The sequence below is a fragment of the Chaetodon trifascialis genome, chromosome 11, assembly GCF_039877785.1.
Source record: "Chaetodon trifascialis isolate fChaTrf1 chromosome 11, fChaTrf1.hap1, whole genome shotgun sequence".
Lineage (NCBI taxonomy): Eukaryota > Metazoa > Chordata > Actinopteri > Chaetodontiformes > Chaetodontidae > Chaetodon > Chaetodon trifascialis.
In genome coordinates this window covers 14,808,632-14,821,362 of record NC_092066.1, presented here as the reverse complement: position 1 = coordinate 14,821,362, position 12,731 = coordinate 14,808,632, and the positions used below count along the sequence as shown (strand labels likewise).

The 12,731-nt window shown below is 41.6% G+C and overlaps 2 protein-coding genes across 11 annotated transcripts in view; one reads left to right on the top strand and one right to left on the bottom strand.

Annotated features, from left to right (window-relative positions):
* Positions 1-5,895, top strand: part of LOC139339401 (myomegalin-like) — a 43,483-nt gene extending 37,588 nt beyond the window's left edge. For 6 of the 9 annotated variants that reach the window (XM_070975004.1, XM_070974996.1, XM_070974998.1 and 3 more), the window contains 5 exons: positions 20-163; positions 250-388; positions 781-827; positions 1,079-1,130; positions 2,644-5,895. In XM_070975004.1, the coding sequence (XP_070831105.1) occupies positions 20-163; positions 250-388; positions 781-827; positions 1,079-1,130; positions 2,644-2,774 (513 nt within the window). In that variant the 3' untranslated portion in view covers positions 2,775-5,895. The remainder of the gene's footprint in view (positions 1-19; positions 164-249; positions 389-780; positions 828-1,078; positions 1,131-2,643) is intronic. The other 3 variants (XM_070975003.1, XM_070975000.1, XM_070974999.1) reach the window with 1 other exon arrangement.
* Positions 5,896-6,763: 868 nt separating this feature from the next.
* prkab2 (protein kinase, AMP-activated, beta 2 non-catalytic subunit) lies at positions 6,764-11,918 on the bottom strand. Of its 2 annotated transcripts, XM_070974857.1 has the most exons (8): positions 11,840-11,918; positions 10,555-10,734; positions 10,170-10,327; positions 9,962-10,055; positions 9,303-9,417; positions 8,848-8,981; positions 8,672-8,740; positions 6,764-8,565 (listed from the first exon to the last, which is right to left on the bottom strand). In XM_070974857.1, the coding sequence occupies exons 2-8, from the start codon at positions 10,711-10,713 to the stop codon at positions 8,488-8,490; spliced, it is 807 nt and encodes a 268-aa protein (XP_070830958.1). In that variant the 5' UTR covers positions 10,714-10,734; positions 11,840-11,918; the 3' UTR covers positions 6,764-8,487. The 2 variants fall into 2 exon arrangements, with proteins under 2 accessions (XP_070830958.1, XP_070830959.1); XM_070974858.1 differs by lacking the exon at positions 11,840-11,918 and having other exon boundaries at positions 10,555-10,842.
* Positions 11,919-12,731: the final 813 nt, after the last annotated feature.

The following is a 12,731-nucleotide window of genomic DNA, read 5'->3' as shown; positions in this document are numbered from 1 at the left end:
CTAACTGAGCTGTGTGCAGGTCCTGGACTACGGGTGTGTGAAGAGTTTGCTATCCAACACCAAGACTCTGAGGCAGATCCTGGAGGAGGCCATGTCTCTGCTGAAGATGTTCTGGAGAGCAGCTCTGCCCAGCACTGATCCCTCCATCCAAAACCTTAAGAAGGTTTGGGACACATTATGATACTTTACGATGGGTCCGATCTTTGGAAGAATAATGTTGGTGATGCATGTAACTTTGTGTGTGTGTAGGAGCAGTGTATGCAGGAGGAGATCTTGTCCCTGAAACTGCGTATATCAGAGCAGGAAGAGGTTCTCAAGGGGACGATTCAAAGACTGAGGAGCACCAGCCGCACCAAGGAGAGCATGGAGCACTTCATAGTCAACCAGTGTAAGTGTTGCTGTGAATCTGAGCATGAAAGAGACAGAGACACGCTTAGGTCCTTTTATGTGCAACAGCAAACAGTGCTGAAGGGCTGAGTGAGGATGAAAATCCTCACGGTGAGGTATAAAGACAACAGCTAAACAAATGAAGAATCATCCTTCCAGGAAATTGAACTGTTGTCTGGACGGTGCAGAGCTGCACGATGTGAGCACGCAGCACCACAGATCTGCATCTACATGAATACACAAGATTGCTTCTATTATCCAGATACAAAGAAAAGGTGCTATCTTACCTGCTGTGAGTTGCTTGTTAATGTATGTTGCACCTTAAGTGTTGATATCATCTGTGTACTCTTGTAGTTTTGTAATAACAATTGAAATGTCTTTTGTTTTTTGCAGTGTCAAGGACTCGTGATGTGCTGAAGAAAGCAAGGACAAACTTAGAGGTGAGCAGAAATCACTGCTTCATATGGCCCTCACTTATCCAGGATACATACAAAATGTTGATTATCTGTGTGCATATGTCATAGATTCACAGTATTACGTGTATCACTATTGTATGTTGTGACGTCCCTGGTGTGCTTATCTGAGCTTTTGGTATTTATGATGTAAATTCATCACTTTAAGCTTTTCTGTCTCACTTGTTCCTTCGTCCTACATTTGTCTCTCCTCTCCTGTCCTCCTTTAAATCCCCCAGAAGAATGAGCTTAGACTTTCCTCTCTAAGCTCCTCCTCTTCCTCTTATGCTGGTAATCATCTGACATCTTGTGATCTTGCAAACAGGTAGACGTTGTCCCAGACCCCAGATTGCAATAACCTGACTGTAGCACTTTCTGCCTGCTGGTGAAACAGTAGAAATAAAAGTAAACGCGATGGTGACTGTGGTCTGGGCCAGCTTTTACTTCCGCGTGGATTTGTCTTGTCTAACCATGCTGACATCACTGCTCTACCATCCTGTCTGACAGCGAACTCCATCCTGGTTTAACCAACTTTTATTTTTAGCATTTTAGGACATTTGTGTTTTATTAAGCAAAAAACAAGCTGACCACACTCTCAGCTCCATATATGACTTCATTATACCACTCCTAGGCTTTCTCAATGAAGTGATTAAATGAAGTCGAAAGGAGCTGTGTGTGGTCACCTTGTTTACTGTCATGACCAGCATATGTATTTGGTGCGTGATCTTAAAATCCCTCTACAACTACTCAGCTATTGTAAATAACTATTTTTAGGGATGAATAGGGGCTTTAAAAAGCCATGGGTGTGTTTCTGAACCCACATCACTGACACTTAATTGCATACACACACACATCTACTAAGCTGCCACTGCACTAAAGTGTTGTTTACTTCTACATGTCCCCTATATTACAGTTGAGTCTATTTGTAGCTTCAAACCCCCGCACAGTTAGCGCCAAAATAACTGCACGCTGCATAATTTCCATTCTGTGTGTATGTCGTCACAGTATAGCTTAAGCATGTATGCAAAACAAACACAAACATGTGTGCGATAGCTTCAAATAAAGTTTTACTGCTGCCCTTTAGTGGTGGTGTCATAAACACCTAGATCCATTCACAGCACTAGACACTCAGCACACAGACAAAACACAGCGTATGTGTGTGTGTGTGTGTGTGTGTGTGTGTGTGTGTGTGTGTGTGTGTGTGTGTGTGGGATAGAGGATTTGAGTGACATCATTGCTTATTCTCTAATCACTCGCTCAGCTTTTCATCTGCAAGCAGTTGTATTTTGGGAGTTTTACTACTACTAACATTACACAAACAACCTCTTGCTAAGGTGTTTTTAAAGGAACAGTGTGACATGTTGGGAAATACACTTATTCTGTTTCATACTGAGACTTTGATGCGAAGATTGATACCTCTCCCATGTCTGTACGCTAAATATGAAGCTACAAACAGGAGCCAGTTAGCCTAGCTTAGCATAAAGACTGGAAGTAGGGGGAAACAGCTAGCCTGGCTCTGTTAGATAGGTCATACTCTTACAAAGGTTCAAGCTACCTGTTGCATCCTATTTTCAGTCTTTATGCTAAGATAAGCTAAGCTAATTGTCTCGTGGCTTTTGCTTCATATTTGCCATACAGACATGAGAGTGGTATCAATCTTCTCATCTACTAAGAAAGTCAAATGCAACATGTTCGATTATTCCTTTAGCATTTCACTTTGCCAGCTTTTATCAGCCCGTGTAAGGATTGTTGAATAATAATTTCCATCTTCTGGTTCCCTCTCTCCTTTTGTCCGGAAATCCAGCTGAGGACCCAGGAGGTGCTGCCAGAGGGCGGCCTGCTGATCACAGTTTCCTGAAGACCAGCGGTCCTTCCGCAGCTGCAGCCAATCAACGTCCAGCAGCGAGGAAGCGCAGCAGCCAATGCCTGCTTTAGACTTTTCAAAGAACCAGCCTCAACACCACCACCTCTGACCTCTATGCTCAAACAGCCAAGACCCACCACCCCCTACCCTCCTTCCAGCCCTCCACACCAGCCTTTCCTGTCCCTCCTGACCTCTGCCTTTACCTCCGTCCAGCCTTGAGAGTGCTTCCATCCTTCCCTCCTCCAGGCAATATGTGCACAGTATAATCTGCACCTTGAGCCTTACCAAACTCCCTTTACCCCCTCGCCAATTTTCTGTCACTCTCTCCCCCCTCCCAGCACGTTCTACTGTCTTTGAGTGATACAGTCAGCAGTTTGCCTTGTCGTGTGTGCGTGTGACAGAAGAAAGAGTTTGAAATGTGCCTCTGGTGGTTTCAGTGATGTGCGTCCTACTGATGGAGCTGGTTGAAGATGCTCGTAGACACTCAGACCAGGTGTGTGTTTTCAGGGGTTGTATTGCAGAAACTTTCAGGATAATTGTACCAAATTTAGAAAAATCAACCGTAAACTTGAGAGAAATTAACTTGCAAATAGAAAGTTTCTATAATACAAACCCCAGATCTGTCTCTGAGAGCATCCTCTCCTGAGAGCCTGTGGACGGAGTAAATGTTCATGCATGTTTAATCGTGGCTTGTGAGAGGAATTCTGCACACACGTACACACATATATATCTATATGTGTGGTCAAAAATGGCTCACTCAAAGACAAGACATCCTCAACTTTGACTGCCACAGAAATGCAAGTGTACTTCTCGTGGCGCTTTTATTAACGAGATTTTTTTGCAAATGCAATGCAAAGAACTGTGACACCCACAATGTATCACTACACACAGTGGAGGAATGTAGAGGAAATAGGTTATCACTGATATAGTCGTGTACTAGCTGTATCCGTATTTGTGGAGGAAGCTTATGAATGGTGCGTCAGCCATCAGCCACGGGTAATGAATAGCAGAACAAAAGCCAGAGAAAGGTTCCATTTTAGTCACGAGCCTCCCCTTTTAGGTCCTAACAGTGCTTATTTGGCATCTGAATTTGAAGTAGTAAATAAGTCCAATGCAGGGGATTAGGGTCAATTTATTGCTCATGGCTTTGATCAATCTGGTTGGTTGTGATTTGTAAGCAGGATGTACACTAGAAAAAAAAGAGGTTCAAGTGCTCAAATGGAACCAGGCTAAACACGCGTATTCAAGCTCCTCTGTAGGAGTTCTCATACGAGCATGTGCAATAATGATGTTGTTTCTTGAGTGATCATGCTGCACCAGGTTATTATTATTTCTTTGCTTGACACTGGATTATTAGTCACACTCATGATAAAGTTAGGACACAATCAGTGTTACGATTGTACGTTTTTCTGGAGTGTTGATGCATGACAGAGATTGTAACTGGTAAACTGGTAAAATGTAAGATATAGAACAGGGGATTGCCAATACTTGCCAAAGTTTGAACTTTGAACTCTTTACTGTCACTTTGACTTGCCTTATCCATGCGAATGACAAACCCAGGTCTGATCAGACCGTGGGATGCTGAGGTGTCTTCTTTTTTTCAGAGGGCGTCCAGAACCACAGAGATGGTAACCGTTAGACAGCTAGTTCAGTTTGTTTCGAATTGTGCCACAGAAATGAGCTCCTTTTTATGGACCAAAACTCAACAGAGTGGATTTTTCCCACAAGGCCATACAGTATGCTATTGTCTTTATGTTATTTCTCTGGGTTCAGGCCGTCTTAGCATTCCCATGGCAATGGCAAATATAGGTTATCAAGTTCTTCTAGACGATGCAAACTTTGGCAGGCTACTGGTGGGATCATCGTTCTTTTATTCATTCACTTGTAACAGTTCATTTTCACATTTAGTTTGAAGTGTTTTCCTGCTGTACATTTGCCATTTTATGCTGTAAATAACCTGCTTTTCTTTGTGTGAATTTGTTTGAATGTGTGCAGGAGCGTATGTGTGCCTGTGTTTCTGATTTAGCCTACTTTTTGGAGAAACATTTCAGTCCAAAGACCAGTTAACTTGGGACAGCCTGTCCAATTGTAGACAAAAGCCATGTCCTCGATTGGGAAAAGCTAATTTTTTGATTCGTGGTTAAGATTAGGGTTAGGGCAAGATTAGGATTAAGTTAGTAGTGGTTATGGTTAGGGTAAGTCTCCGGGAAATGAATTCAAGTCTACGTAATGTACCCCAAAAGTGACATAATTTAATGCTCTGTGTGTGTGTGTGTGTGTGTGTGTGTGTGTGTGTGTGTGTGTGTGTGTGTGTGTGTGTGTGTGTGTGTGTAAAACATCCAACATTTGCTTTTTGCAAAGTTGATTTTCTGGGTAGCTGTGCAATAGCTTTATATCTTTTATTTTGATGTTAAACATCATTGTATTACGAGTATGTTTGCAACATTCACTTCCTGCAATGTATGATTTATATGCAGTGTATGTTAGAGGATTGTGTCACTTTGAATCAATTAGTCACATAGACTGTGTCTGATAAGAAATCACAAACTATGCCTTCATGATATCTAAGTCACTGATCACAGTATCGTTCACCTGTAACAAAGCTCTGAATAATGTTGCTTCGCTTGCCTTTAAAATTAGCTCGAGAGCTTCTTCAGTCTGCTCTCGGTGGTAGAAATGGCCTTGAACTAGCGCCTTGTCAACCTGAGATCTGCCAAATTAGGTTTTGTTTGCGCTCGAGTCTTCAGAAAAAGACAGAAGTTGCCAAGTATTTCAATAGAGGTAAAAAAAAAAAGTTTGATATTTCCTTTTGGTTAAAGGAAAAAGTTTTGAAGATTTGTCTACTGCAAAAAAAGCCAATGACTGGAAAGATTGTGAAACGTATCAACAAAGCACCTTGTTAGAGCGTAAACAAAGCCTTTTTGCTATTTGTTATTAAGAAGGGAATCAAACAGCAGTTTGAAACAGTGTATTGCTAGTCCTGAGTTGCGTATGTATATAGCGCTGTTTGATTGGTGCAACTTTTATGTGATTGGAAAGCAGCTTTTTCTCTGAGTCTGTGCATAATGAACTAGAAAACCGATACAGGACTCCTACAGATCCTGTCTCTGATGACAGTTAACAGTGTGCTGTGTTGGCAAAAGTATTATCAATGAAAGGTTTTGGGAAGAAATGAATAAAACACTGAAAAAGGTGGTGTGGGTTACTCTTTTGTTGAATTCTGTTTTGGTTGTTGCTTGCTTGTATTATATGGAGTTAGCTTCAGTCTGTGCTGTTGCTAGTAGATTAAAGTTTATATATTGGTTTTGTTACAGGGTAACTGGACACACTCTGGCCACACCCACCAGTGATGTCACTGTGCACTGCCAAACCCAGGAGTACATGTTGACATCACTGCAGTTACTCTTTAAAAACCCAATTACAGTATGTTTTTTAAATATAGATCGATGAGTGGGATAGGAATGATGCATAGAGACTATAACTGTGTCGTCAGCCCAGAATAGAGAATATTAGCTAGTTACACAAGAAAATGTTAAGTTTTATTTAATTTGTTGTTCCAGCTATTAAAAACCAATCTCCTCCAGTTCCAGGGTCAACAAAACATAAAAACATCAGACAAAAACACAAATATTCAAGGGTTTAAAGGTCCTGTGCATATGATTTAGGAGGATCTAGTGGCAGAAATGAAATATTCAGTTATGTTTTCCTTATAGTCACCTTGAAACTGCTTTCATTACCTTAGAATAAGCTTTTTACATGTACAAAGCAAGCAGGTCCTCTTCGTGGAGTCCGCTGTGGTGCACCACCGTGTTTGTATAGTAACCCACAGTAGACAAAGCAAACTCTGGTTCTGGAGAACACCTTTCACATTTTGTCACAGCCTCTATGGGGGAGGGTGAGACGAGGGGTGTTCAGCTGCCATCTGCACCCTCACCACTGGATGCCACTAAATCCTACATATTGGATCTTTAATACACCAAAGTGAACTTGAATTAACTAAACACTTGCATTACAAAAATGCAAAAGTGTGGTTTCTTACACCAGAAAGAAATGACAGAAAGACAGGAGTTAGGACCAGCATGTCCCGTCTTTAATTGCAAACAAGTAAACCCTTGTACAATGAAATCATCCCACTGGTTCTGCAAAGCATTTTAAAACATTCATGAAACGGTTGTAAAATTCAAGTTTTGGTTTAAGCCTTAAAACACCACGTGGCGTCCATGTCCACACTCCCTTATCATATCTGTCAGTCTTAAAAACTCTTTGGACAAAAACTTCATGGCTAGGCTTGACATTCACAAAAAATACTTTCAGAGCGTCTAGTTGAACATCGACAGGATTAATGAAAGCCCCTTTTAAAGGCCTGTAGAGTGTATCAACCGTGGGTATACACTGTACTGTAAGTGCACATTTAAACAGCACAACTTACAACTGACAAGACTTTCAAAGCCACCATACTTACAATACAGCTCATCTTAAATGTTTATACTGGAAAGCACACACGTGAGCAAACTTTGTACAACTTTTAAATTCATGGCAACTGTCTGTTCTCATCACAGCCCCATCAATCCATCTGAAAATGTGCCTCTGACCACATCTTGAGGTGTGTGTCTGCTTCCAAATGTGTACCACACTCAGTAAATGTGCCGTATCCTCGCAAGTTGCAGACATTCAATACATGCAGAGCAGCAAGTTGAAACTGTTTGGGTGTACACACCTCTGTGTACGATTATACATGTAACAAATACATACAGTACATTCCTACTTGATAAACAGAACTTAATATAGATGCACACACACAGAAAGCACTGCAAGTTCATCATATCTTAAAAAAAAAAGAAAAAAAAAAGCATAAATTGGGTTCTACAATCCAGAGAAGCTACAGTACGAGAGTTGTGTGCTGCATAGTTTAAAGCTTATATCAACACTCCTGCTCACAGGATGCTAAAGTGCTAAAAGTAAAACAAAGGCAACAGCAGAACTAAACGTTGACCTCCGACCACCATTCTCCATCTGGAAAACGGGCCTTTTCTGTTGAAGCATACCAGCACTCGATCCATTGTGGTAGTTTAGTTCTGCTGCAGATTCCACTGAATGATGGCTAAACTGTGAGAAATTCAACATAATACTGCTGCCTCCTGTTTGTGAATCCATGTCGTGTTAACATTCAGTTCTCTTTACAGCAAGTTATTGCTCTTCATGTTGAAGCAATGCCAAGTCTTCAGCACCTGGACCTGACTTTGAGCAGATTAAGTCATTCTGTTATTCTGCCTGCACTTGCCAGAAATGTTATACAGTCAATTAGTTCAAAACTTAATTCAACCCCTTCAAGAAGGATACGACGATACTTTAAAATCAAACTGCTGATCTACATCAATAACACTCAAAAAGCCGTCACTTTACGAGAACGCCCTTGAAAAGAAATCTAGCTTTACACACGGACATGCATATATTGACAAGGTGCAGCAAACACTCAAATGCACACAGTGAGTTAGTCAGTCTCTTATATGACTGTAGATGTCGCAGGTAAAAGCCACACTGTGGTTCTCATCTCCCTCTGACACCCTCCACACACACACTTCGCTACTTTTGTTCAGAGCCCTATGTAGACAGAAGTGCAACCTTTGAAAAACCAAGCCACAGTCACAGTCACTGGCCTTTCGCTCGCCTGTAAACTTGTTTCAGTGCAAGATTTGGCTAAACGTGATGATTTAAAACAAAATAAAACAGCAGAATACAAACATGCTGCTCTCTAAAAGCACTGTGGAGCACCCAAGTTGAGGTTTAGATAGGCTTGTAGAGCAGAGAGGTGACATATTTCTTCTTGTATCTGTGAGTCGCACTCAGCACCATCACCCCATCCTACACGGACAGAAACACAACATGATGATGATACGATATTTAATGTGGTGCCAGTAACATCTGGAAAAAGCACGAGAAGTATTTCAGCTGTTTCCAGTGAGCCTACCTTTATCGAGAGAGCGTAAAGATGGTTTAGCATGACATGGTTGGGCTCAGGCAACAGGGCAGGGTCACACTGTAGAGAGGAAACCCACAGAGAAAATGGTAATCAGCAATAACAAAGAGCAATCAAATCAAGGTGTGAGGATGTGAGCCAAGAGGAAAGGTGGAGGAGATACTGACAGATACATTGGTGTCCTTGTTGAGAATGACTTGAAGGAGGTGAGGAGGGAGTATAGGCGGGGCTTTGAAATGCTCCTCAGGTCTGAAGATGTACTGCTCCTGCCCATATGGACCTGGAGGGGAGCTGGACAGATCTGCAAACATGCAACAGTCAGAATGTCACTACTGATGAGCACGACACCTTTCTTAAGTTTTTATCAGTGTTTACTGTACATGAGTTGATAACTACTGGCCAATCCGTGACTGAAATTATCCATGAAAACTAACATAAGAATGACTAAGTAATAATATGTGAATCTGGACCATTCAACTGTGATTGTCGTGCAGTTTCTGCAATACAATACAGTTCCACACTATTCACGTCTGTCTGAAATGAGATGCAACAAACTGCTGTGTCTGTCAAGAAAAGATGTGTATGTATGAAAAACGCAAGGACATAGTGGACATAGGCTGACCTGATGTGTCCGAACACTCCAGGGAGTCGACCTGCAGGGCATCAAACACCTCGAAGTCTGACTTCTTCACCTGGATCAAGTTGTTGATGGTGCCGAGCTGGCTGGTCACAACTGGCTGCAAAAGAGAGATTACGGAGAGATAATGAGGAAGCATTTTTATAATTATTATTTACAACACTCAGCACACATCTCCCTGGGTTTTTAGAGAAGGATTTGATGACAATGCTGTGAGTGCGGATGCATTTACACAATTATCGGGAGCAGCTGAAGACTTTCAAACAGCGGACAGCAATGTTTGTGTGGCTCTCTGTGGATTTGTAGACCAAACTCCACAAGAGCGATGCTGACAGTATCAGTCAGCACCTTAGGGTTTGTAATGGATGATATTTTAATGGCAATTTCTTGATGAGAGCTTTTAAAATGTCTTAATTGCCTTGGAAGTTCCAATCCTTTCACGTTTATAGTCTCATAGATCTTGGACTAAATGAGCTGTTTGAGATTCAGGAAAGACTTTCAGAAACCAGATTCAAGAGAACATATAAAATGCAAAGGTTTGTTTCCTACATTTCACTTCATTCAGTGGTGAAACAAATACCTGGTAATGACCAGGTATACTGGTAACATGGAAATGACAATAAAACAAAAATGCCACTGTGTACCTCTGACGCATCATGGACCCACTGCCCATCTACAAAAAACTTGTACTGGTGCTCTCCCTCTGGCAGGTCGAGGATGGCTACAAAGTCATTATGGCTTTGAAGAAAGGAAAACAAATAGTATTAGTGCAATACTGGGCCTAAACTCCAACTGTTGGAACTAAAATATATAAGCTAAAATCATTTGCATTGGAGCAAAAATGCTGTATACCTCTTATTCAGTGGTATCTTCGTGCTCCAGTTATTAAAGGACCCAGCTATGTAGACCTCCTTCCCCCCTCCGGCCCAGCGGATGACTGTGGGTCGAGCCTGAGGACCAGTTTTCACCAGATCATCCAGATCTGGGGTGAATTCTTTCTCTCCCAATGCCTAAAAGCAATTAGGTAATATCTCAATAAGAAGCTATTAAAAAACCTCATCTAATAAAGGGCAAAGAAATCTGAAAGCTTCTCCTGCACCACACACACACACACACACACACACACACACACACACACACACACACACACACACACACACACACACACACACACACACACACACACACGATGCTTCACAATAATCTATATTTCTGTGCCTGCATTTTTCAGCAGTACCTTGGACTCTGGCCCATGGGTGTTGAAGATGTTGGGGTCATCTGTGCTGTCCACCATCTTGCTGCTGGGTTCGTGGTCTTTGTGACTGCCGCTGCTGTCTGAGCGATGGGCCTTGGCTCCATGGCGATCTCCAGACACCCTGTCACTTGTATTCCCCATAATGCCTCACTATCTATGGTGCTACAGGAAAGGAAAGACAACTTCTTATATGATTGTATTCTAAACATAAAGTAAAGAACTTTCATTTTATTATGATCTAGTCAACTGAGAGATAAAACAGACTTTGCAGAATCATTCCTGAACAACATGATGGATGGTGTTAATTTCATGTCTCATTATAAGGTCTGAAGTGGAGATATGGTGCAACCACAATGTCGACAAACTCATTAGTTAACCTTAATAAGATAAGAGCCCCAAGAGGTTTTGACACGTATTTGTTTGCTGTCATTTAAGACTAATGGCACCAATGCAAAACCTATTGATAACAGATAACAAATAAGAGCTCAATGTGTCAGATAGCAATTGGCGTGAATAAAAACCATACCCATGCTCCAGTTAGTGCAACTGATGTATTATCGTGACAATGTAATGTTAACAGGTGAGGCACAAACTGGGGGCAGCCAATAATAACAGAAGAGTTACAAAGATGTATGACATGTGGTGTATTGAAATAGCAAGCACCATCTTCTCCCTTGCAGTGTATATGTGTCTCTAGACACATTAAATACACCCATGAAGATCCACAGTCTGGCTCTGCCATAAGGCTAAACGGCTTCTCAGACAGGCTAAAAGGCTTATCGGTGGGCTCGACGATCTCAGATACCAGCAAGTAACTGTGGCAGTCCTGTCTCCTAGGATAGATGTCAACCTGATACAACAGATTAGATTGTGGTTACAACAACAGTTTAAGGTTAATACAATCATCCTGCCAGACAGCACAGCGCTAACGTTAACGCCCACTAGCTAACTACTTAACGAGCAACAAGTTTTAACTTCACAAACTAGCTACATAATGAATACAATTGTGCCATAATTTGAAAGCAGTATGTCCATTTAACTTGCTAGCTGTAACCTCCCAAAGCCTCCTAGCTGGCAGCTGTGCCCACCTCAGATCACTCGACAGCGGAATATTTTTAACTTTAGCTGCTGCTTGCCGTTAGCTAGTTGCTAGTTGTCACTTTCTCGCAACTAGCAAGCCGTTCGTCTTATCTACGACGTCGGTGTCGACTGATAAAACACGACAGAGACTTCACCAACTAGTAACGACAGAGCGGACAAAACTCACCGATACCGGCGGATGTTTTTGTCTGGTCACCTTTTTCTAACAACAGCACTGCAGCTTGATAGTGCCCCAACTACGGTGTGCAGCTTGGACAAAAGTAGTTGCACAATAGGGTGCGGGATTACCGCGAAACTCTGCCAGCAGAGTAAACATTTGCGCCACAGGAATAGTAGACTGTTCACATATGCAGTACTGATACAGTGACATTGTAATATGTTCTTTACTCAGTGGAAACCGGACAAGGACTATTTAGATTACATTTAAGCTTGCAGAACAAATGTGTTCTTGCGTGTCCTTCTGGATATCAAGTGGTGCTCTGTGTTGATTAGTCTAGCTAAACTTTTTGAAATCAGTAATAAATAAATAATTCTAATCTAAATTTGAAAATGATTAATCTTTGCAGGTAACGTTTTGAGGCCCAGTTTAAGGAAGACCACGACTGTGTCCACACACTGGTCTTACCAGTGAGGATCACTGTGCTCCAGACCTCCTCTTGGAGCACAGTGATCCTCTGATCAAAGCACAGGTAGAATGACACTGCACAGTCTTTACCAGCTGTATCAGTTGGCCCAGGTTTGCTACAGGGAGGGTCTTGATATAAGCACCAACATTATTGTTTTATCTTGAAAGGATTTCCATGCATTTCTAGACCCCTTTACAGTATGAAAGAAAGGAAATTAAAATAACTGTGAGATCTTGAGATTGGCACAATGACCAAAATCCTCTCTCTCAAAGGCAGGAACCAAATAACGGATACCGAGCTGGCAGAATTATTTTATTGTTCTTAATTCTACTAATCAGCCCGTATTATTATTATTATTATTATTATTATTATTATTATTATTATTATTATTATTATTGCTTTGTCACAGTATCTCTATCATCATGCTGCCCA